The sequence below is a fragment of the Budorcas taxicolor genome, chromosome 2 (assembly GCF_023091745.1).
Source record: "Budorcas taxicolor isolate Tak-1 chromosome 2, Takin1.1, whole genome shotgun sequence".
NCBI classification, from domain to species: Eukaryota; Metazoa; Chordata; class Mammalia; order Artiodactyla; family Bovidae; genus Budorcas; species Budorcas taxicolor.
Window position 1 is genome coordinate 51054268 of NC_068911.1, and position 22366 is coordinate 51076633.

The 22366-nt window shown below is 40.5% G+C and overlaps 1 protein-coding gene across 1 annotated transcript; it reads left to right on the forward strand.

Annotated features, from left to right (window-relative positions):
- The first annotated feature begins 421 nt into the window (after window positions 1-421).
- On the forward strand, window positions 422-21822 carry SLC40A1 (solute carrier family 40 member 1). The gene is made up of 8 exons (XM_052658708.1): window positions 422-757; window positions 1252-1319; window positions 6561-6720; window positions 8898-9013; window positions 10264-10390; window positions 17420-17662; window positions 18482-19135; window positions 20252-21822. The coding sequence occupies exons 1-8, from the start codon at window positions 715-717 to the stop codon at window positions 20563-20565; spliced, it is 1725 nt and encodes a 574-aa protein (XP_052514668.1). The 5' UTR covers window positions 422-714; the 3' UTR covers window positions 20566-21822.
- The last annotated feature ends 544 nt before the right edge of the window (window positions 21823-22366 follow it).

The following is a 22366-nucleotide window of genomic DNA, read 5'->3' on the forward strand; positions in this document are numbered from 1 at the left end:
GCCGACTGGCGCTTTGCACGACGTCCGTCGACCGTCGGCGGCAGCCCGCTCCCCGACCGACCAGGCCGCCGGTGCGAAGCGCGGCTCTGCCGCCGCGGCCCGGGCCTTGCCTCTCGCCTCCCCCAACACCGCCCAGCCGGCTGGCTGCCCCGGCTCCCCGACGTCCTCTCGCGGCCTCCCGGAGGGCGGGTAACCCGGCGAGCACAGCTCGTCCGGCGAAGGCGCCGCCAGGCCCGCGGGTCGTTTGCGGCCAGACGGACTCTAGGGCCGCGGGTAGGCGGCGACTCTACGAAGGGCGTGGAAGGCTGTGGGGCGCCTGGCCTCGCGCCGCGGCGGCCGCCGGAGCTCCGCCCCCGTCCCCGTATAAGTGGCGGCCCCGGCCCGGCCCGCGGCGGCGGCGGCGGCGGCGGCGGCGGCGGCGGCGGCGCAGGGCTCTCCCAACTCGGCTCGGACGGCCTGTTGAGCCTCCCACCCGCTTCCATAAGGCTTTGCCTTTCCAACTTCAGCTACAGTGTTAGCTAAGTTTGGAAAGAAGACTAAAAGAAGACCCCCGGCCGTTTTCCTTTTTGTTTTTATCATAGTCGTCGTCAGAGGCTTTTTGCACAGAGTTGTATTTTCGGCGGTGCTTTCTTCAGTTTCTTGCACTCCTGTTGACAAACACCTCAGCAGGAGCAGCAGGAACCGCAGAAGAACAAGCGGGGGGCGTCTGGTGTCATGACCAGGACAAGAGAGCAGAGCCGTCAGGGAGGATGCTGTGGTGAGTTGAGCCCACGCTTGGGGTGGAAACAGGTTGGTTCGTTGGAGACCGGCAGCTCCATGCAGGTTTTGGAGGAATGTGGCTCAGCTGTTAACCAGCGTGCTTAGGAGCTCGTGTGACTCATGTTTTGGTGGAGGTTAAGGAAGAAAGGAATTTCAAGGTTTGGGAAAGGAGTTTGCACACAAACGAGGATGGAATCTACTGGACAGTTGGGATTGCCTTGTTAAAAATAGAATGGCGTTTAAGACTGTTGAAACAAGAGTTTTCTTTACTGTATGTGAAGTTTTGCAGATATTGATTGACCAATAATAGGTCATGCTGAATTTCTCATCTACCCATCAGTTTCTAGGTGACTTGATGAAATCTGCGTGGTTTGCCCCACAAAGCAGTTTTTAATAATTGTATTTAATAAGAGCAAATGAATGACCATTCCAACCTCAGTTCACTCAAGTGACTAAATACGCTTTTTATCTCCCCACTGTGTATCTTTGCAGGATCCTTAGCAAACTACCTGACCTCTGCAAAATTCCTTCTCTACCTTGGTCATTCTCTGTCTACTTGGGTAAGTGACGATCTACAGTAATTCTTACAGCATGCTTGCACAATTTCTTGCTTCCTTTCATTTGGGCCAGTTATATTAAGCCATCTTCCAGTTTTGTCATGCATCTGAAGAAATCCATTGAACACACATGCTCTAAGTTATTTTCACCAAAGATGTTTTCCCATAGGTGTTAGTGAATGCTACTTAAGTGTTAGGTTATCATACTTTATGTAGACCAACAGCTATCCAAAGACAGGATTAAAAAGGGCAGGATTATCTTCATTACTTGTATTGTATTTTGCCTTACAAGGCTTAATAAATGGTAATATCTGCTGCTAAGACTGGATGAATGTCTCATTGATATTACTTTCTGTTTTTACATATTTTAAGGTATTTGTCTATTTTTTTTGTTAAGATAAGTTCCAGCATACCACACTATGCAAATACAGTAGAATAATGGTGTGACTAACAGGCTAAAAATAGCAGTTCTAAGATTAATGTAAATATGGACCCCAAGAACAAATATCTGAGTGGTGAAAATTCTGGTCTCTTAAGATGTTATCTGCTAGATATGTGTGAGACATCTCAATCTATCCTAAAAGCCATCATCCAGTGAAAATCAGCAGCTGATTGATAAGTCACCCTCTGACTTCTTACGAGGTCTTGGAAGAGTCCCAGTGTTTCTGTGGGCCTGCGTTCCTTCACCAACACCCCCTGACCCCAAAGAATAATCCCCAAAGGATGATGGATGTGTTTTTGATTATTAAATCATTTTGATTATTAAAATCTTAAACAATTGGTCTTATTGTTTAAAGCAATAAATCTGAGTATATTCTATTCCTGTGTCATGCGTGGTAGTTACAGAACCATAAGTTTCTGTTTTACAGAACTGTAAGTAAGGAGAATGAATTTTGAGAGTAAATTTTGGGAATGTTATTTTCTTTTTAAATTGGAAACTTCTATTGGATCATCCTTAAGACATGAATGCAAGCTATAGTATGAGGAAATCTGTACCCATGCCCTTGGGAAATTATTAAGCTAGGTTATCAGCTCTTTAAGAAAGAGCAGTTCAAAGATGGCTTTTTAGAAAGGCCAGCGTCTATCTCCCCAGAGGCTTAGACAGGGATGACTCTGCAAATACATGTAAACAAAGTAGACTTGGCCTGAGTTTCATTTCCGGTAACTGATGATTCTAAGTAGAAATCGAGCGAAACTGCCCTTAATTAATTTAAAGCCAATTAAATTATTCTTCTAATTTAATTCCGTAGTATTGAGTATTTTTATTTTAAAGTGGTACGTGATGGACGTAAGTGTCTGAAATTCTTATCTTGTGATCTGGACCTATCTCTTAGGGGAAGAAGGTGACTAACTTCCAAATACTGATCAAGTTTTAGATTTATATGACCTTTCGTTTGTAGGTTGACAGATCAGATTTGCTGAAAGAGGGGAACTGTGATTGTTCCAGGAGGATTTGTTTTTTGTCATACAAAACACAAGAAAAATGACAGACGCTTACTCCAGTCTTAAAGATAATTGAGCAAAAGGAGTTCTTGTGGGAAACTTGGATTAAAACAAAACACAGCAATTACAGCCATGTAAGGTTTAGTGAATTTTCACTTCTTGGTGCAGAAGAGTGCAAAAAATGAATGCTCTCTAACGCTAGATAATTCTGCCTTTTGAGTGTTGTCTCCTGTTTGACGCTTTGCCTGGTTTTATTCCAACAAAATATATATGCTTATTATATATGCATATGTATACAAATCTATCTATCCATTGCCCATGGTTTCCTGTACACTGAGTATGTAGGTGTTAAGGTAGAAGATTACATTGGATTAGATTTGTGTGAGGTTGAATGCTTTTCTTTCTGACTTCGTTTCTTTCTGCCAGTGGATCAATATATTTTACTCTATGCTATCAGAATACAAAATATGGTAAGAAGCGAATCCTGTTTTCAAGGAATCTATGATATAATTTGGTATGGGTTTTAAACAATGTATCTAATTACAAAAAGATAACTAACAGTGTAAGGCAGTGAAAAAGGGTGGCCAGTGTTACTATCTTATGCATCGTGCTATGGACTGTCTCCATTTATGTGCCAGATGTCTGCATGGCGCCAGCTCTTACTTCCTTGGGTTTCTACTCATAGGTCTGCTTCATGCAAAATGCCACCTTCCTGCCCACCCTACGTTATTTTTCCATGTAGCATTTATACCACCTGGCCTACTCTGGGTTTACTTTAGGTCTCTGTTCGCTGGGATGCAAGCAGCATGAACATATAGATCTTGATTTCTGTGTACTGCTGAATTTCTAGTGCCTTCAGTATGGTTCAGAGAAGGCAATGGCACCCCACTCCAGTACTCTTGCCTGGAAAATCCCATGGATGGAGGAGCCTGGTGAGCTGCAGTCCATGGGGTCACTAAGAGTCAGACACGACTGAGCAACCTCACTTTCACTTTTCACTTTCATGCATTGGAGAAGGAAATGGCAGCCCACTCCAGTGTTCTTGCCTGGAGAATCCCACGGATGGGGGAGCCTGGTGGGCTGCCATCTATGAGGTCGCACGGAGTCGGACACGACTGAAGCAACTTAGCAGCAGCAGCAGAATGGTTGGGTACATAGTAGCCTCTCAAAAAGTATCCAGTGCAGTAATGACATTCATTTGGCCTTTGGCCCAGGGCACTGGAAGTAGATGAACATGTAAACAAAACCCTCAAAGTATGATGAGTGCTTGTGGGAGGGCAGGAAATGGAGGTTAGGAAAGAATGGGTGGGTGGGCCTGAGAGCTCACTTGGTCAATATTTACAGAGACTTTACCTGATTCTTGGGCTTTGTGAATGTTGAGCCTGTTGCTTCTTAAAGCCTAAGCCTTTGGAAATTGGAGCAAGTGGAGTAGTTTTATTCTTCTTTATCAAGGAGGTGGCAAGAGAGAAAATTTTGTGGCACTTGTTTCAAAGTCCTGCTTTAAAGAAACCTAAACAAATTCTTTTGGAAAAAATACATAGGAGTAAAACAACAAACAAAGAAAGAAGCACCTACTGAGTAGCACAGGGAACTATATTCAGTATCGTGTGATAAACCATAATGGAAAAGAATGTGAAAAAGAATGTGTAACTGAATCATTTTGCTGTATACCAGAAACTAGCATAGCATAGTAAGTCAACTGTTCTTCAATAGAGTAACTGCAAGAAAGGGAAGAAAGAAGCAATAGGAATAATATTTCTTATTCTTTATGATAAGAAAGAGGAAATTCTCTCATGGAGGCAGGCTTTCATTTGAGGCATTTGTGTGTTTTTGTCTTTTTTGAGGATGGAGATTAGGATAAAGCACCTCCACTCTCCTCATCCCATTTTATTCTTATCAAATCGAAATTTACTTCTTATGTTAAAGCTTAAGAAAATAGGTTAATTTGTTACTCTTACTGACATTTTTATCTTAATGTAAAATTGTCTTTTTATTGTTTTCAAACAAGCTGTATCATATATTTTTAGTCATTTAGTACAGTGGTATTTGAAATGTTATTCCTACTTAAGTGGAAGAAATTTTCCATTATCAAAGCAAACTTTAAAAAGCTGTATGAGAAATATGAATTATGGTACTAATTAAACCTCAAACTTCTTGAACATTCATGTAACAAATCTAATGTACCAGAACATTATAGTTAATGAATTAGTCTTACTCTGTATCATTTACAGCCAGGATCCACCGCGTATCCACATCTTTGCTGATTCCACAGTTATTTGCTGTGCTTCTAGTCTGAGCTTTTGCCCTGTGCTGAGGCTTGTGCTCAAGCTCACATCCCAGACCATCAAGTGAGAATCAGTCTTTCAAACACGGTGCTTCCACTGGTTTCCAGACGTTTACTTGTCCTGGTTCACGCCATCCCTCAAGGCCCTACTCTTATGTTAACTTTGAGCTGTGGTTCTAAATAACGTTCATAATCCTCTTCACCAAAGTTTCTGTACCTTGGCACTGTTGACGTCTTGGCCTGATTAATTCTTTGTTGTAGGGACTGTAGATGCCAGTAGTAAACCCACCCTCACGGCTGTGACAACCCAAAATAGATCCAGACATTGCTAAGTGATCCCTGGAGGATCACCCCCATTTGAGAAATACTGGTCTACATGAAGTTTATTGTAAATGTTTGCTACAATATGCGCATCCATTTAACTTTGGATGCATCAGATTGTTGTCTTGGCTTTATTAAATGTTTGAAATCATAGGACATAGCAGGATAATGCATTGCTCCTTATACACTAAATTTGTCAAGAGGATGTTAAGACGTTGGAAAGAACTAGGAGTATAGTACTACTTCCATTCCATAACTATGGAGGCTAGCCTGGGAATTTAGTTTCCTGTAGTGATTCCTCATAGCGATAGGTTATGATAGAACATTATTGTCCTGGTTTAGGTTAACCTTACAAGTCAGCAATGGGGCCTAAAAACTCACAATAAAGTCCATTTTAGACTTCTTACACATTAATTTGCTCAACTCATTTAAAAGTTTCTGTTACTCGTTTTGCAGCAGTGAATTCCAGAATTTCCTGTATACTCTGGAGAGAACAAATAGGTTTTTTTTTTCCCCCTTTTAAAACTCATCTATGTCAAAATATTAAAATAATTTATGTATTTATTTTTGACACCTTCATATGGTGCCAGAATTAGAACATATTAACTTCATCTTTTTGATTGCCCTGATGTTTTATGTCGTTGAAATTTATTTCTGAAGTAGAACATAGATTTTAGAATGTTATAGGTAAAAGAAACTTGAAAGGTAGTGTAGTGCATTCTTACCATTTACAAGTTGGGAAACTAGCTTTTACTTGACATTCAAGGCATTCTGATGTTTGTAAACTGCGATACTGTAGTTTCATTCTGGTTCAGTAGCAAACTCCTTTATGCCTCTCAATCTCAGGCCTGGCTAGAAACCTCATAAAAAAAGGGAACAGGTTTTATCTCAAAAAAACCTTCTTGAACTTGGAAACTGTATGCTTTTCTGGAATGATAAGTATGTTTGTTTCATTAATATGCTTTTTCTCTCAGGTTTACTTAGTAACTGGGCAGGATATTTTCCACTGTGCCAGGATGAACAGTTTTAACACCTGACCGCATTCAATCCATAGAGGAACTGTTGACTTTGAAAATCTCCTGATATAGTCGGAAAGTGCTCTTTTGTTAGGAAGCAATTTTTTTAGTATAATTGACTAGAAAGTACCCCTCCTGCCCAAATCTGTCAGAACCTTTTCTCTTGTCCCCTTATTCTAGGGGGACCGAATGTGGCACTTTGCAGTGTCTGTGTTCCTGGTGGAGCTCTATGGGAACAGCCTTCTCTTGACAGCGGTCTACGGGCTGGTGGTGGCAGGCTCGGTGCTGGTCCTAGGAGCTATCATTGGTGACTGGGTGGATAAGAATGCCAGACTGAAAGGTGAGTGGTGTCATAGGAGCCTCTGTGTTCATGGGACCAGTGCCTGCGCTAGAGAGAAGCCGCTGTGACTCACCCACTGCACCTCTGCAGCCCCTACCTGGGTGGTAGGGTGCTCAGTGGCAGCACCCCTGCTTGGAGGGTCCTGGGACTCCCGCAGATAGATGGGATATCAGGATATTGAGTTTATAGATTTGGGGAGGTATCTTTTTTGGCTCTTCATAAATTACAAATGTTAATGATTAACATCATAGCACTTTTCTGTGAACCATGTTAAACATTAAAAGTTTACTTAACTCTGGCATCTTTTTAAACAGGACTTGCACTGGAGTTTATTTAATATAATGTTCCTGGGACAGCTTTAACATCTGTCCCCTGGGGTACTGTGTTTCATATAGGTGGGTGTGTAGGGGAAGTGGAAACAATGGATTTAAAAAAGAGTATCTGATCACAGAGAGCTGAATTATTAATTTTTTAAGAAAAAAGAAGAAATGATAGTATACTGACATTAATCTAGAGCATTAATACTGAAATCATTAAGTATTGTATAAGAAAGAGAACAGTTCAGTTATTCTGAATATAAGGGCAATTTGGATAATAATTCAGGGCAGAATTTCCTAGAATTAGTCAGCTGATAATGCTAAGACCTGGCCATGTCTGTCGTAGTCATTGGGGAAAGATTGAGGTATCTGTTTCTTTCAACTCAGGATGACTGCCCCTGGTTAGAGAGCAACTGGATTATCAAATTCTAGGACTTGATGCTATTAGTAAAGTGGCCAAGGTGGACGTTATTTTATTTTGAGAATCAATACACCAGAGAACATACAACATATAGAAAAAGGTTTTGTATCCTAGAAAAAAATTCCCAATTTTTTACATCATTATACATAAGGGGACGGAAATGTTATATATAGAGACCGTTAATCTTATGATTGTTGAACACTGAAATTGTAAGTTAGGAAAGAATTTGAGTTGGATGAAGAGGAGTTTGGTGGGATAGCAATCTTGTACTTATCCGCTGTAATCAACTCATGTGTCTGCTTCCATGGAAATCTTTGATGTCTCTAGGCTGAGTTAGCTAGAGACACTGTTTTTTTCTGCACTCCCATTACAGCTTTGTTAATACCTCTGCTATTTCACTTATGCTCTTATAATTATCTGTTCACGTGTGTACCCTTCTGTGGTCTGTGGGGTTCTGAAAGCCAAAAATCTCATTCAGTTGGTATTTAAGCCTTGTACAATAAAAGAATGACTTATGTGTTGGGATTTTATTTCAAACTAATTTCAGAAAGCAGTTTGTTTTGTCTCGAGGCTTTGATATAACCTTCCAAGCCAGAATGAGCTTTACTGTCCTTAAAGGCAAGAGCTATAATTATACCTTTTATATTCAATCCTCTGTGTTTTTCAGAGTGCTTTCATGAGTATTTTATTTGAGCATCATAATGACCCCATAAAGTAAGGAAGGCAGATAGATGTGTATTACATCCTCACTTTATAGACACAGACGCAAGAGTTTAAGTATGCTGCCCTAGATCCTCTGCATAGTGAGCGGCAAAGGAAAGACCCCAAGGTGTCCTTTCCTGGTATCCTGGCCCATGCTTGTGTCAGCTCTTGGTCTACACGGATGCCTCACTCTCAGAAGGTTGGCATTTTTCTCTGAGGAAAGGTGTAGTTTAGAATTTCATAGCAAAGCAAATGGCTTTAGAATTCTAAAAGGAACACACTGCTGCCTTTTTCTTGGCAATTTTTTATGTGTCTTTCCTACTCATCCGTACGATCTTATCAAATTCAGCCCGCCATCTAGGAGGTTATGAATTCCGTGACCTCTTCCTTAGCCTCTTGCATGTTCTTATTTTTGCCTAAGCTACAAAGGGCTGAGACGTGGATCTTGTTTATCTAATATAGTTCTGTTTATGACCGTATACTTTCAAGAAAATAAATGAAAATGCGGTCATTATGAATGGCTTTATCAGGGAAAATGAGAAGTACTTCTTTATTCTGTCTGCAAGTTTTACTGCTCTGATGTGATATGCTGGGTCCTGCTAGAAATAGCTCAGGTAGGAATGTTTTCATTTCTTGTAATTTGCATATGCATTAGTACAGTAAACAGTGATGTGTGGATGAAAACAGCTCCGTTGAGATGCTTGGTGTGTGAACACTTTGTTTCTCCCTCTGTATAGTGGCCCAGACGTCACTGGTGATCCAGAACGTTTCGGTCATCCTGTGTGGAGTCATCCTGATGATGGTTTTCCTACATAAGAACGAGCTTCTGACTATGTACCATGGATGGGTTCTTGTAAGTTCTCAACAAGATTTTTGACGGCAGAAAATTAATGTGTCTGTTAGTGATAAAAGAGGAAAACTCTCTGAGGCTAGGGAATGTCTTTTTGCAAATAAGCCCTGTTAAATTTAATCTCATAGTTTCGTTGAGTTAGACAAGGCTGTGATCCATGTTACTTTAATATCCCCTACCACTTTTGTTTTGTTTGTTTGTTTTTGCCCATAACAGGCATTCATTGTGTGTTGTTTGAATTTAAATTTTGTTCTATTGGTTTTTTTTCCTTTTGTGTTTTAATGGCAGTTCAAAGAGTTTATTACATAATCCAGTTGCTAGCTTTCAGGTCATTAGTATTAACCTATAATTTGTTCACACCATATAAGAGATGTTATCCATATATATAAATCATTCATGATTGTGGTCCTCCAATAATAATTGGTATTTGTATTTGAGGACATGGAGTAGATAACTTCTCACACTTTAATTTCATAATAGCTTGACAAAAAGAGCACAGAGATGGGTGTAGTGGAAAACAATAAATTTGGTGTCACTAGTAAATCTTCCTAGGTATATTTGAATTGATATTGTAGAGTTCCAAAGCTGGATGGACAAGAAATCTTCTACGCTATTCCCTTCATTTTGTTGATGAAAAAGTGAGGCAAGGTGATGTTAGCTGATCGCCCGTGGTCATGCAACTGGAAAATGTCAGAACTCTGATTTAAACGCAAGACTTTTCACTTCCCCTTCAATGTTTCTTCCAAAGGACATATTTATGGGAGGAATTAAAAACTACCCCGAGGTTAACACTCTGTGATAACCAGGTCATATGAATGTGCATATATTTTCTATCATGTCTACCACGGATGGGGCTTCCCAGGTAGCTCAGTGGTAAAGAATCCACTTGCGAAAGCAGGGAACGCAGATGTGCTTTGATCCCTGGGTTGGGACGATCCCCTGAAGTAGGAAATGGCAACCCATGCCAGTATTCTTGCCTGGAGAAGTCCATGGACAGAGAAGCCTGGCAGACTTTAGTCCATGGGTCACAGAGAGTCAGACATGACCAAGCACTCAATATGTTTTTGTACCACAGAAGATACAGATTAGACAGATATTATGCCCTTTAACTTGACCACTGCTGTCTTATAACTTGTGTAAGATGATTTTTTATAATTTATGAAATTAAAATAAAAATTTTATTTTGCTACCCAAGACCAGTCGGTACAGTGTAGTAAAACTGACATTTTAATGTTTTTCCTGTAATTCCTTAGACTTCATGCTATATCTTGATCATCACGATTGCAAATATTGCAAACTTGGCCAGTACTGCTACTGCAATCACAATCCAAAGGGATTGGATTGTTGTTGTTGCAGGAGAAGACAGAGGCAGATTAGCAGGTAATTTGCTCTTCTCTTTCTACCAAATGGTTTATGTTAGGATTCACTTTAAATCAGTGGTAATAACTGAGGCTTAAGCCTTTTTTTCTGAGTAATTTTAAGGAATAATAAATTGAAAGTATAGTCTTTTTCTTACATTATCAATCTCAGCACAAAGGTGTATCTCACTGTTAAGAAACTAATTTATAGGCTAGTGACCTTCTCTTTTATTCTATGAAAACCTGGCAAATAGAAGAATATTTCTTTTGAGCTCTTTCTTTCTAATACTTAAAACAGTGAATATCTGACATGAATTTATCATCATAGTATGGTTATTATTACCAGTAAATATTGTGGATGTTACTTTTATCTAAACAAATAGAAACAAATATGTGGCTCAGTTGGTAAAGAACCCTCCTGCCAATGCAGGAGATGCGAGAGTTGTGGGTTCGATTCCTGGTCAGGAGTATCCCCTGCCGAAGGAGATGGCAACCTGCTCCAGTATTCTTGCCCAGGAAACTCCGTGGACAGAGGAGCCTGGAACACAACAGCCCATGGGGCGGCAAAGAGTCGAACATGACTGAATATGCAGCACACACACAATTCTAGGACAGACTCTAGAAGTTGATTCCTTTAACTTTAAAGTTATAGTGGTAACTTTTATTACATTAGGTATGATGCACTGTAATTGCTGTTGTGAACACTAAAGAAGTAGAGGATAGAATGTAGGTCTTACAGAGCTTGCATTTTAGTTGTCCCTTAGAAATGTGCAAGAGGGCAAAGGCTGAAGAATGCCTACAAAGCAATATATCCATTACATCAGTACCTGGGCTTAGAGTGACCTACCTTACTCAATATTCCCTACTTACCCCCTACTCCATACAGCACCCAGACACAGATGGATTGAAATTGCACCGAGTAAAGGAGGAATGTACACTTTTTACCGGACAGGTCAGCTGAGTCCACTGTGCTAGTCGCTGAGATTAACGGGTATCACAAACTCGTTGCCAGCCACCCTGACTGACAAGACCATTCCCGATCACTTTAGTGGCTTATCCCAGGACACATTTTCTTTCTCTTTTCTGAATTTCTTATCTCATGCTGACTCTGTGAAGTCTGTAGAATCTATAATTGGAAAAAAAAAAAAGCCCTGAGTAAAGAGAAAGTGCTCAGAAACTTTAATTTGTGTTAAATATCTAAATAAATAAATAATGAAACAAAGATCCCATGTAACTTTCTGGGACCTTTCTGACTATAAAGTGATATTCCAGGAAAGCAACAAAAATATGACTGGCCACTTCTCAGCTGTCTTTCTTTATTTGAGGAATTATTGCATAATGGAAGAATCCGGGCTAACCAGACTATTTTCTGGCACCCCACTCCAGTCCTCTTGCCTGGAAAATCCCATGGACGGAGGAGCCTGGTAGGCTGCAGTCCATGGGGCTGTGAAGAGTTGGACACGACTGAGCGACTTCCCTTTCCCTTTGCTTTTCCTGGAGTTTCTCGAGTTTGAGAAAGGAAGGAAGCTGCCTGTTGAACTCTTGTCCATTGTGGATTAGTTTAGGAAGTGGTGCTGTTTCAAATTCAGCCGCAAGTACAGGATAGAGCTTAAAGAAGCTCTCCATGTTGTTTTTCCTCAAGTTTTGACCTCCATATTTGTTTAAAAACTAATTAAAAATGGTCCTTCAAAATGGGAACAGGTAATTCTTCCATGCTGGGGGTCAGCAAGGCTCTCACCATGGATTTTTGGTACTATCCCTGCTATAAGTCAGAGGTACAGAACAGATAAAAAAAGAGGAGGGTAAAGGAAACATAGAAGAGAAAGGGGAGAAGACTCCAGCTGCCACCTGTGGTACCTCTGGTTTTGTGTCTCTCTACACACATACACATCTATTCCAGGCAGGAGCAATTTATGTTCATGCAGGCGATCTTTGAGGTTGCTGGCAAAGACTGTTAGAAACCAAGCAGGAGGCTGGGCAGGACCAACTGAACTCATGTGCATCACGCACATATGTGTGCATATGTGTGTAAAATGTATGTGATGGGGTAAGAGTGTGCTCATTAAGAGAGAGGGTTGTCAGCTGGAAGCTAATTGTTCCCAATCCCTCATCCCAATGTTTCTTGTTTTCAGAGTAGTTTATAAAATTGGAAGTTATATCACTGAGGGTAAAGAACAAGAGAGATATTTCCTGGAAGGTTGAAAAGTTTTATAATTTCAGTGGCATCAGGTCAAAATATAGTTGTTACCATCCAGTTTAGACAGCTCCAGAAAAGGTACTCTTCTTCCACATGAATACTGTTAATCTGTCGACTGAGTTGTCTAAGTACTTGATTTAGTTAGTGTCTTACTAAAGCCTTCTCTTGAGCCATGACCCTTAGCCTGTCAAATCTGTTTGAAACTCACTTCCTTTCCCTGACTTTTTATTCCATCTGTTGTTTTATTTCCTTCTTCATTTCCTTTGTTAATCACTTTTTGTTCATAGCGTCTGAGATTTTTCTTGTTCATCATTCTAGAGAAACATCTGCTGGTTGGCTTGATCAAGTAAGGTAGATACATTTCTTGTTTGAACTCCATTGACTAAAAATTGATTTCATATTTGAAGTAGACAAACCTGCTAGGTGCTATTTGCTCAGCAAATCTGTTCTTTATTATTCTATGAGATATATACCCTTTATAACAGCAAGTAGTTACTGATGTCCTGCTCTGTCACAGCTGCAGCTGAAAACAGTTAATTGGAATTAAATGAGCACACACTTGTGTGTTTGCATAAGAATCAATACAAGCTTGTGAAAAAGAGTATGTTTGCACATTGAGAGGATCAGCTCTTCTCTAACTTGTTACCAGTAAAATGGTTAGGTCTTTTTCAAAAATTGTTTAATTAATTCTGCTTCCGAAAAATGAACTCTCTTTTCTGACACTACATTACATCTAAACATTATTAGCTTCCTCAGATAGAAATTTCTAAATTTTGATAATAAAGAAAAGAAATTGGTGGCCTTAGGAAGTTTCATGAGCACTTGAAAAGGGAGGTAGTAAAAAAGTAACAAATCATTTTAATTAAATTTCATTGTTGTTCTGAGGCCTTCAGATCCAAGTGTATGTTTTCATTAGTATTTGATTTTTAGATTCAAGTTATTGAGTTATTAGGAGCAATCCTATGTTTCCATGTTAGGGAATTATTAGCAGGGGCAGATGGAAGTTAATGAGGCCTCTGCAAAATTGGTTATGCATAAGATCAATGAAAACTGCCTTTGCTTCTCAAGTGAAAGGTGAAATATGTCAAAGTTCTCCTGTTATCATGCAGGTGTTCTGCGTGCATAGGACTGATTGGAAGGCAGTTGAGTACCAGGAAGAGTGAGAGAAAGAATAATGACAGTTTTCTGTTAATGTGCTTGTTAGTCACATAATGCTTTTCCAAGGTGCCCCACGTGATTGATAAGAACTTTCTCAGTTTTCAGTCTGTGAGATAGAAAATGAGAAAGTAGGTTATTTTCTTGATTTCCTCTCCTTTATGCATCTTGCCCTCCACTCTTAATTCAGCTGTATGTTCCCAGGGTCATACCCAAAGACCTTGTTATCACTGCAAAACCCTCCACTTCCTTAATCTCAATCTTTGGCATCCAAGACATGACCTATACCTCCTGCCTTGTCAGCTCCCTCCTCCTGGTTCCCCAGCCACAGCAGCGCTCCAGCCTGGTTGGCACCTACAAGTCATTGATTCCACTGCCTTTCCACTGCTCATGACCCCCTTTTTTCTCCTCTCCTTACCCAGTTTAAATTCCAAACGCAGTCGTTCCAACCATAGGAACGCCTCCTAGTATACACCCTCAGCTCACTTGGCCTCCTCTCCTTTTGTTCTTTTCCTTTCATAAGATCCTGCTTAAATCCAACTCTCCATGGTAGCACATGGCTGGTGAAAAAAAAAAAAAAAAAACACGCACAATTTTGCTCACTGCTCTCGCTTAAAGTTCATGACCGCTGGGTTCAAGCTGGCCCTTTCATGCTGCTGTGTGACTGTGTGATCATAGTTTCCTCTGGCCCCTTCCTCCTCCCACTTTCCTAAAGGACTGTGTCTCACTTTTTCCTCATACATTCAGTACTGCCTCTCCCATCCTCACGTTCGCTGATGACCTTGCCTTGTATTCTGCTGAGAAAGTGGAAAAATGAGAACTTTCACATGCTCCCATCTTCACGTCCCTCTTCCCGCTTGTACCTACAGCCATGTACGTGACCTACACTCTTGAATTGCTTGTGGTCCTGTCCAAGAACAGCTCTGCCGCTTGTGCAGCAGACTCAGATTCTGTCCTTTCTCATCTACTGAATCGTTCACATTCGCGTATAAACATGCTGTAACTTTGCTCATCTTAAAAATGCCCTTCTTTACCCCCTCTATTCACTCCCATTTCTTTATTCTCCTTCTGAACAAAACTTAACAAAAAGAAATATCTGTGCTCAGTCTTCCCAATTCCTTTGCTTGGTTGGGGCCTTGCTTTCCATAATACCAGGGCTGGGGGGCACGGGGGCAACATTCACATTGTGAAGCTGGGCGGTGCCACTCACTTAGAATACAATAGAAATGGTGTCCCCTGGAGTTGGCACCAACCTCTTTAACCAGCTTCAATCAGGCATTTGCCCTTATTACTCACTAGAACTAGTCTTTTTAAGGTCCTCAATACCTTCCATGTGACCTGTCTAGAGATGCTTCTCATTGCTTATCTTTCTTGACTTAACGGCGTTGCTTGCCAATTGATCACTTCCTCCTCTTTGAAACATTGCTCCCTGTTGGCTTAGGACACCACACTCTCCTGGTTTTTCTCCTCTTTTGCTGGTTCCTCTTCATCTTCCTGACCTCTGAACAGTGGCATGCCTGGGACTCAGTCCGCAGACCTTATCAGTCTATACTCACTCTCTTGGTCTCCTCCAGTGTCTTTGGTTTAAAAATCAAGCAGCTGGTGGGGACTCACAGATCTGGTACCTACTTCTTCCCTGGACTCCAGACCTGTATGTTTTAATTGTCTGCTTGACAGAGCCTCTTGAATGTCAGTAGACTTAGAGAAATGAACATCTCTAGAACCAAATGCTTATTCTTTTGTCCAAACCTGATTCATCTGAAGTCTTCCCTGTCTCGGTAAGTGGAAACTCTATCAATCCAGTTGTTGCTCAGTATAAAAACTGTAGAGTCAGCTGTAATTCCCCTCTCTCTCGCATACCGTGTCTAATCTGTTTCAAGTCTTCCCCGCTAGATGATGTCCAGTATCTGCTTCTCTGTTTCCACCGTTACTGTCTTGCTCCCCCCACATCCTCGCCCACCTGTCTCCTTGGCTCCACTGTTATCTACACCCCCCAGCCCACCCACGCACACACAGTTATTGCACCCCCACCCCACACACACACTTACTGCACACACACACTGCACCCACACCCACCCACGCACACACACACTTACTTCACCCTCACCCCACACACACACTTACTGCACACATGCACTTGCTGCACACACACCCACCCACACACACACTTACTTCACCCTCACCCCACCCACGCACACACTGCACCCCCACCCACCCCCCCCCACACACTTACTGCACCCCCACCCACCCACGCACACACACACTTACTGCACCCCCACCCCACCCATGCACACACTTACTGCACCCACACCCACCCATGCATACACTTACTGCACCCCCACTGACCCATGCACACACACACTGCACCCCCACCTGCCTACGCACACACTTACTGCACCCACACCCACCCACGCACACACATACTTACTGCACCCCCACCCTACCCACACACACAATTACTTCACCCCCACCCACCCATGCACACACATACTTACTGCACCCCCACCCCACCCACGCACACACTTACTGCACCCTCACCCCACCTCACCCATGCACACACTTACTGCACCCCCACCCACCCACGCACACTTACTGCACCCTCACTCACCCACACACAGACACACTTACTGCACCCCCACCCTACCCACGCACACACTTACTGCACCCTCACCCACCCACACACACACACACACTTACTGCACCCCCACCCACCCACTCACACACACACTTACTGCATGCCCACCCTACCCACGCACACACACACTTCCTGCACCCCCGCCCACCCATGCACACACTTACTACATGCAGTTTTCTCATCACAGAAGCCAAAATGAACCTTTAAAAATACAAGTCATGTGGTACCACCTCTCTGTTCATTAGCTTCAAAAGGCTTCCTGAGTCATTCAGCATAAAAATTGATTTCCAAGTAGTAGGCTAGGATCCTGCATGATTGGGCCAGTCCGTCTCTCTCTGACTTCATCTCTTCTTATCCTCTCCCTTGCTCATTCTGCTGCAGGCTTACTGTCCTCCTCGCTGTTCCTCTGGGTATGCTCCTCCTGTTCCAGGATTTTTGCACTTGCCTTGGCCTGGGATTGTCTTTTCCCTAATGCGCACAGGACTCACTCTTTTGCCTCCTACTGCTTCATGCCTTTGCTATGATGCTCTTTTTTTTCCGTGCGTTCTTCCCTGACCTTGCCATATATAGAACTGAAGTTTCCCCCTTTCCCTGAGCACTCTCTATGCCCTTTTTCTGCGGTACTTTGCACTCTAGTCTTTAATGAACATTTGACTTGCTGTGTATTTATATGCTTGTTGATTGTCTTTGTTTTCCCATGTGAGTATAAACTTCATGAAGACGGGAAGGGTATTCACTTTTTGTCATAGCCTAATTCATGATAAGCATTTAATAAATGCTTGTTGAAATAAATGAATGTAGAGTTACTATTGAATTAATTTTAAAAAAGCAGATGTTAGACTAATTTATATAATCCTAGAGAATTATGATTTTTGAGGCAAGTTTAATGTGATTGCTCCAAACAGCAATTGATTTTCTACCAAAATAGTTTGCTTACAGAGTGCTTTTAAAAATTTACATCTTAGGAATCAATACTCTTGGTTTATGAGTTGTGTTATGTAAGTGGGCAGTCTCTCTTTGATAGATTTGCACACTTAACCTGCCTTTTTCACCTATCTCTGTAGATATGAATGCCACAATACGAAGGATTGACCAGTTAACCAACATCTTGGCCCCGATGGCTGTCGGCCAGATTATGACATTTGGCTCTGCAGTCATTGGCTGTGGTTTCATTTCGGCATGGAATTTGGTATCCATGTGTGTGGAATACTTTCTGCTCTGGAAAGTTTACCAGAAAACCCCTGCTTTAGCTGTGAAGGCTCCTCCTAAAGAGGAAACTGAGTTGAAACGGCTGAATTTATACAAAGGTAAACTCAACAAAATGTTCAGTCCCTTTATTTTGATCTTATTTTGATTTTATTTGCAGATCTTATATGTTGGTTGAGACCAAAATAATTTTGAATTTATGTCAGGTTTAGTTATTAATGATGGCCTGCATGAGGTTAACTATATCAACATGGTAATAAGTTAAAACCCAGTCTTTTGAGGATCTGTGGAACAAATCTGGGTTGAACCTCAAGGGGTTGGAGTGGGACCTCTGGCCCTTTTTCTTAATGTGAATAGCAGGCACAGAGGAGCAATTAATTGAGGGCTGGGCAAAGTTGAGCATGGTAATGAGAAGAACACTGGGGGAAAGAGAAGAGAATTCCTAGAAGTCTGTAAAGAAGGGAGCTGCCTGCCATTTGTGGGACAGTGGAAGAGAGTGAGGATATGAGGGTGGGCATTTTTTAAGAAAAGAAGAGGAAATTAGGCTTCTGAGCAAATGGAATCTTAAATGGGCCCCAGAAATAAGGTTGTGTATTTTTCTCAGACAATTATTATATTTTATCTGTTAAGTTTTCCTGCTGTTTACTTTGGTGGGATTATAATTTCTGAGAGAGAGGGGGAATAGGGAGGGGAGAAGTATCAATAGTATTTTGTTTATAACATAAATACTTGGAGTTTATTCCTTGGCTGAAATCCTTAGATGAGTAAAAGAAAATACGTATTATATTGTAGTAGCCGAGGGTGTCCATGGGTGATGCCCTCCATAGGTGAGGGAATGAGGAGAAGAAAATTACTGAGTAAGGTAGTTAGCTTTTTCTTTCATGTCCCCTCCCTCAAATAATAATGTCTTTTATTAACAGAATCTGAGCCAAAACCGCTGGAGGGAACTCATCTAATGGGTGAGAAAGACCCTGACATCCATGAACTTGAACATGAGCAAGAGCCAAGCTGTGCCTCCCAGATGGCTGAGCCCTTCCGCACTTTCCGAGACGGATGGGTCTCCTATTACAACCAGTCTGTGTTTCTGGCGGGCATGGGTCTTGCTTTCCTCTATATGACTGTCCTGGGCTTTGACTGCATCACTACAGGGTACGCCTACACTCAGGGGCTGAGCGGGTCCACCCTCAGTATTTTGATGGGAGCATCAGCCATAACTGGAATAATGGGAACTGTGGCCTTTACATGGCTGCGTCGAAGGTGTGGCCTGGTTCGGACTGGTCTGATCTCAGGACTCGCACAGCTTTCCTGTTTGATCTTGTGTGTGATCTCCGTCTTCATGCCTGGAAGCCCCTTGGACTTGTCTGTTTCACCTTTTGAAGATATCCGTACTAGGTTCATTCAAACAGAACCACTTTCAGTTACACCTACAAAAATATCTGAAATCATCTCTACAACTGATACGCACATGTCAAACGGGTCTGTTCCTGCTAGTATTGTCCCAGAGATGAGTTCTAAATCCGTGCCTATAATCTCTGTCAGCCTGCTGTTTGCAGGCGTCATTGCTGCTAGAATCGGTAAGAAGTCTCCTTTTGTATATTGATGAATTAGTGTCTTTTTGCAATGGAGGTTCAGATAACTTAGCTGAAATTGGGCTAAAATATTTCCTGAATGTTACTTTAAGCAAAATCCACTCTTTAGTCTTATGTATAATCTAGTCATTTATTATGAAAATTTAACTTTATAGTTTGAAATAACCTGTATTTTGTAGAGTGTATATGTATATATACTTTCCTAAAACATGGTTAGGGCTTGAAGCTTTTTACTGAGTGGAGATCTTTCTCTTTTAATGTAATCTAGTTAATCTTAAAAAAGATATTATCAGTAATAATTATAATTTTAGTAATTTAGAGCCTTTTTATTATTATAACTCTACCAAAAGGACTGTAACTTAGCAAATAGTTCAATGCAATAAAGTTAAAAAAAGTGGGGTTTAAATTTAAAAAAATAAGACACAATAGTTAGAGAAAAATCCTTCAGAGGTCTTCTCTAGCTGATGTTTCTTTGTTGTATACTTTGCCAAATAAATGATTTTTATAGCCCTGAAAGGAAGCATAATGTAAAAACCTCTTATAAGGGAAAGTTTAAGTAATCATTAATAGACTACTGATGAATTATCTCTGTCTGAATTCGTTCTTGAAATGAAACCATATTTATCTTGTGATACAAAGCAGTTCATTAATTTATTAAGGATATTAATATTAAAGCAAGACAGCTTTATTGTAGGGGCTTTCGGACTGAAGCAGTAAATGTATTAATGGCTTAAAGTTTCCTTACACTTTAAACCTAACAATATATTAGGTCCATTCATTTTAAACTTTAAAAATACTAGTAATTATAATAGGATTTATTATGTCTCTGATTTCAGAGTTTTGCTTTCAGAGTATGAATAATCACAGAAAAGAATTATTTCTTATGGCTGTAAAAACAATTTCTTGAAACCAGTAATAACACAGTATTTATTAATGAAAAATAATTCTCTAAAATTCAGCTATGATAAATATACATATGGTGACTTTAAGGTAATCGTGTTAAGTATGTATTTTGTATATGTCAACAGATATTTAGTGTATAGTTCTGAAATGTATGGCTCTAAGTTAAAATTAAGTTTCTAAAAATACCTTTTCTTTTAGGTCTTTGGTCCTTTGATTTAACTGTGACACAGTTGCTGCAAGAAAATGTTGCTGAATCTGAAAGAGGCATTATAAACGGTGTGCAGAACTCTATGAACTACCTTCTCGATCTTCTGCATTTCATCATGGTCATCCTGGCTCCGAATCCTGAAGCTTTTGGCCTGCTCGTGTTGATTTCAGTCTCCTTTGTGGCAATGGGCCACATCATGTATTTCCGATTTGCCCAGAAAACCCTGGGCTCCCAGCTTTTTGCCTGTGGTCACGATGAGCAAGAAGTTACAGATGCAGATCAAGCTAACACTTCTGACGTGTAACACAGTTCGGCTGTTGCCGCCCCTGTTACTAGATTATGTAGAGCACATGTGCATATTTTGTTCTTCAGAATTCCAATAAATTGCTGGGTGTCTCTCTCTGGTTTTACCATAGCTATGCCTTGAGGGCCAAAAGCTAGTTAGGAAACAAGCCAGGAGAAATGAGCTGGTTAATTTCCCTTATATTTAAGGATAGGAAAAAAAAATAGAGAAAGAGAAATTCAGTTGAAATACAGAGACTAGAATAGTAACACTGTTTCCCTATTTCTCATAAGAGTGTAAAATTTTCCAGAGAAGAGTGATTAGTCAGGTGAATTAAGTTATTTCTTGGCAGATATTTATTACCTGCACTAGAATTCAGATATGCCAGTTTGCCCTAACACTCTTGTTCAAGTCTAATTAATTTACTTTTTAAAATATCTTATTCTCAATTATATTATAAAAACAAATTCTCTTCCAAGTTTGAAAATTGAAGTTTGATAACCAGTATTATCCTTGTTGGTCCTGTTGCTATTAAGGGAGTGACATATGTGGAGAAATTAAATACTTAACTAGAATTCTTTAATAGGGTTTATGGTTTACCTTTAGAGAGCACCTTTGTATTTTTCTTGTCAGCTAGGGCAAAATATTGTATTAAGCATATGTAGCACTTCATAAAATGGCTATTGTGTCAGCTACAGGTAAAAGCAAAGCTATAGGGTAGATTTATAATACGGTGAAGGCATGAGGACTGCAAACGTGCCAGCAGTTTGGCCACAGAAGCTAGAAGTTAAAAGTCACACGAAGGTCAAGATCTGTACTTAAGTCATGCCACTATCCTTCATGATCTCCGTCTTGGCACATGAGGGAGTTGGCCAGTTAAATGTAGAAAGCAGGCCCAAACTTGGAAAGGTTTTGTTTTTATAAATCATTTGATTTACTTTTAACATGCTCGGTAGAACATTTTTACTTTTACTGTTTTGTACCCAGGAGTTATTTTTACCTAGTCGTAGAGCAAAACTGTTCATAAATGTATCCCTTTCAAATGTCTGTGAGGAAAATGGAGGGAAAAAAATCCTTTTTTATATATATTTTTTCAAAACTGTTTTGCAAGTCATTTTGCAGCATGCCAATACCAGCGGCATACTTTGCCTTAACCATTCATGCACTTTCTTGGAGACTGCAATACATTGCGCTGAGCACTTTCTTTTTTCTTGAGGTTTAATCTGTTTCTTCTTTCTACAGTATGATGTAATGATTTGCTATGTTGTAAAATCTTTGTAAAATATTTCTATATAAAAACATTTAAAAAAATCTTGACTTCTTTTTCCTGAGTTGCGTTCCCTTGTTAATATTGCCTTTGTTAACAGAACATCTGTTTTAGATAGTATCTGTTTCTAAAGATCTATAATGTTATAATAATTCACAATTTTAAGTGTTATCTCCCTGGTTATATGTCTAGTTTATGGTGGCTTGGATAACAGTATAGTAAACATGAGCCCCAGAACTCATTCTTTGACCTTGAAGAAGTCACTTTAAGCTCTCTTGAATTCTATTTTCTCTTCTGTAAATTGCAAGTGTTATTATAAAACCAGCTGTACCTACATCACAGTTTCCCTGAATGAGTCAAGTAAGGTACTTCTTGTAGAAGCACTTTGTGGACTATACGACAAGGTAGTATTAATAGTATTACTAGAAGTCAGGTCTAACTAATAACAGAGAGTTAGATTCCTGTTGAGAGGCCAGAGAGTAGAGCCACATTCTGTATTCAGCAAATGTTAACTAAACAACCAATCTGTGTCCCAGACTGATTGGTCTTGGAGAT

Excerpts from the sequence above, each read along its gene's own strand:
- SLC40A1 (XM_052658708.1), top strand. The coding sequence starts at position 715 with ATGACCAGGACAAGAGAGCAGAGCCGTCAGGGAGGATGCTGTG. Across the intron at positions 9,014-10,263 it reads TGTACCATGGATGGGTTCTT|ACTTCATGCTATATCTTGAT; the intron begins GTAAGTTCTCAA and ends GTAATTCCTTAG. Across the intron at positions 10,391-17,419 it reads AGACAGAGGCAGATTAGCAG|ATATGAATGCCACAATACGA; the intron begins GTAATTTGCTCT and ends CTATCTCTGTAG.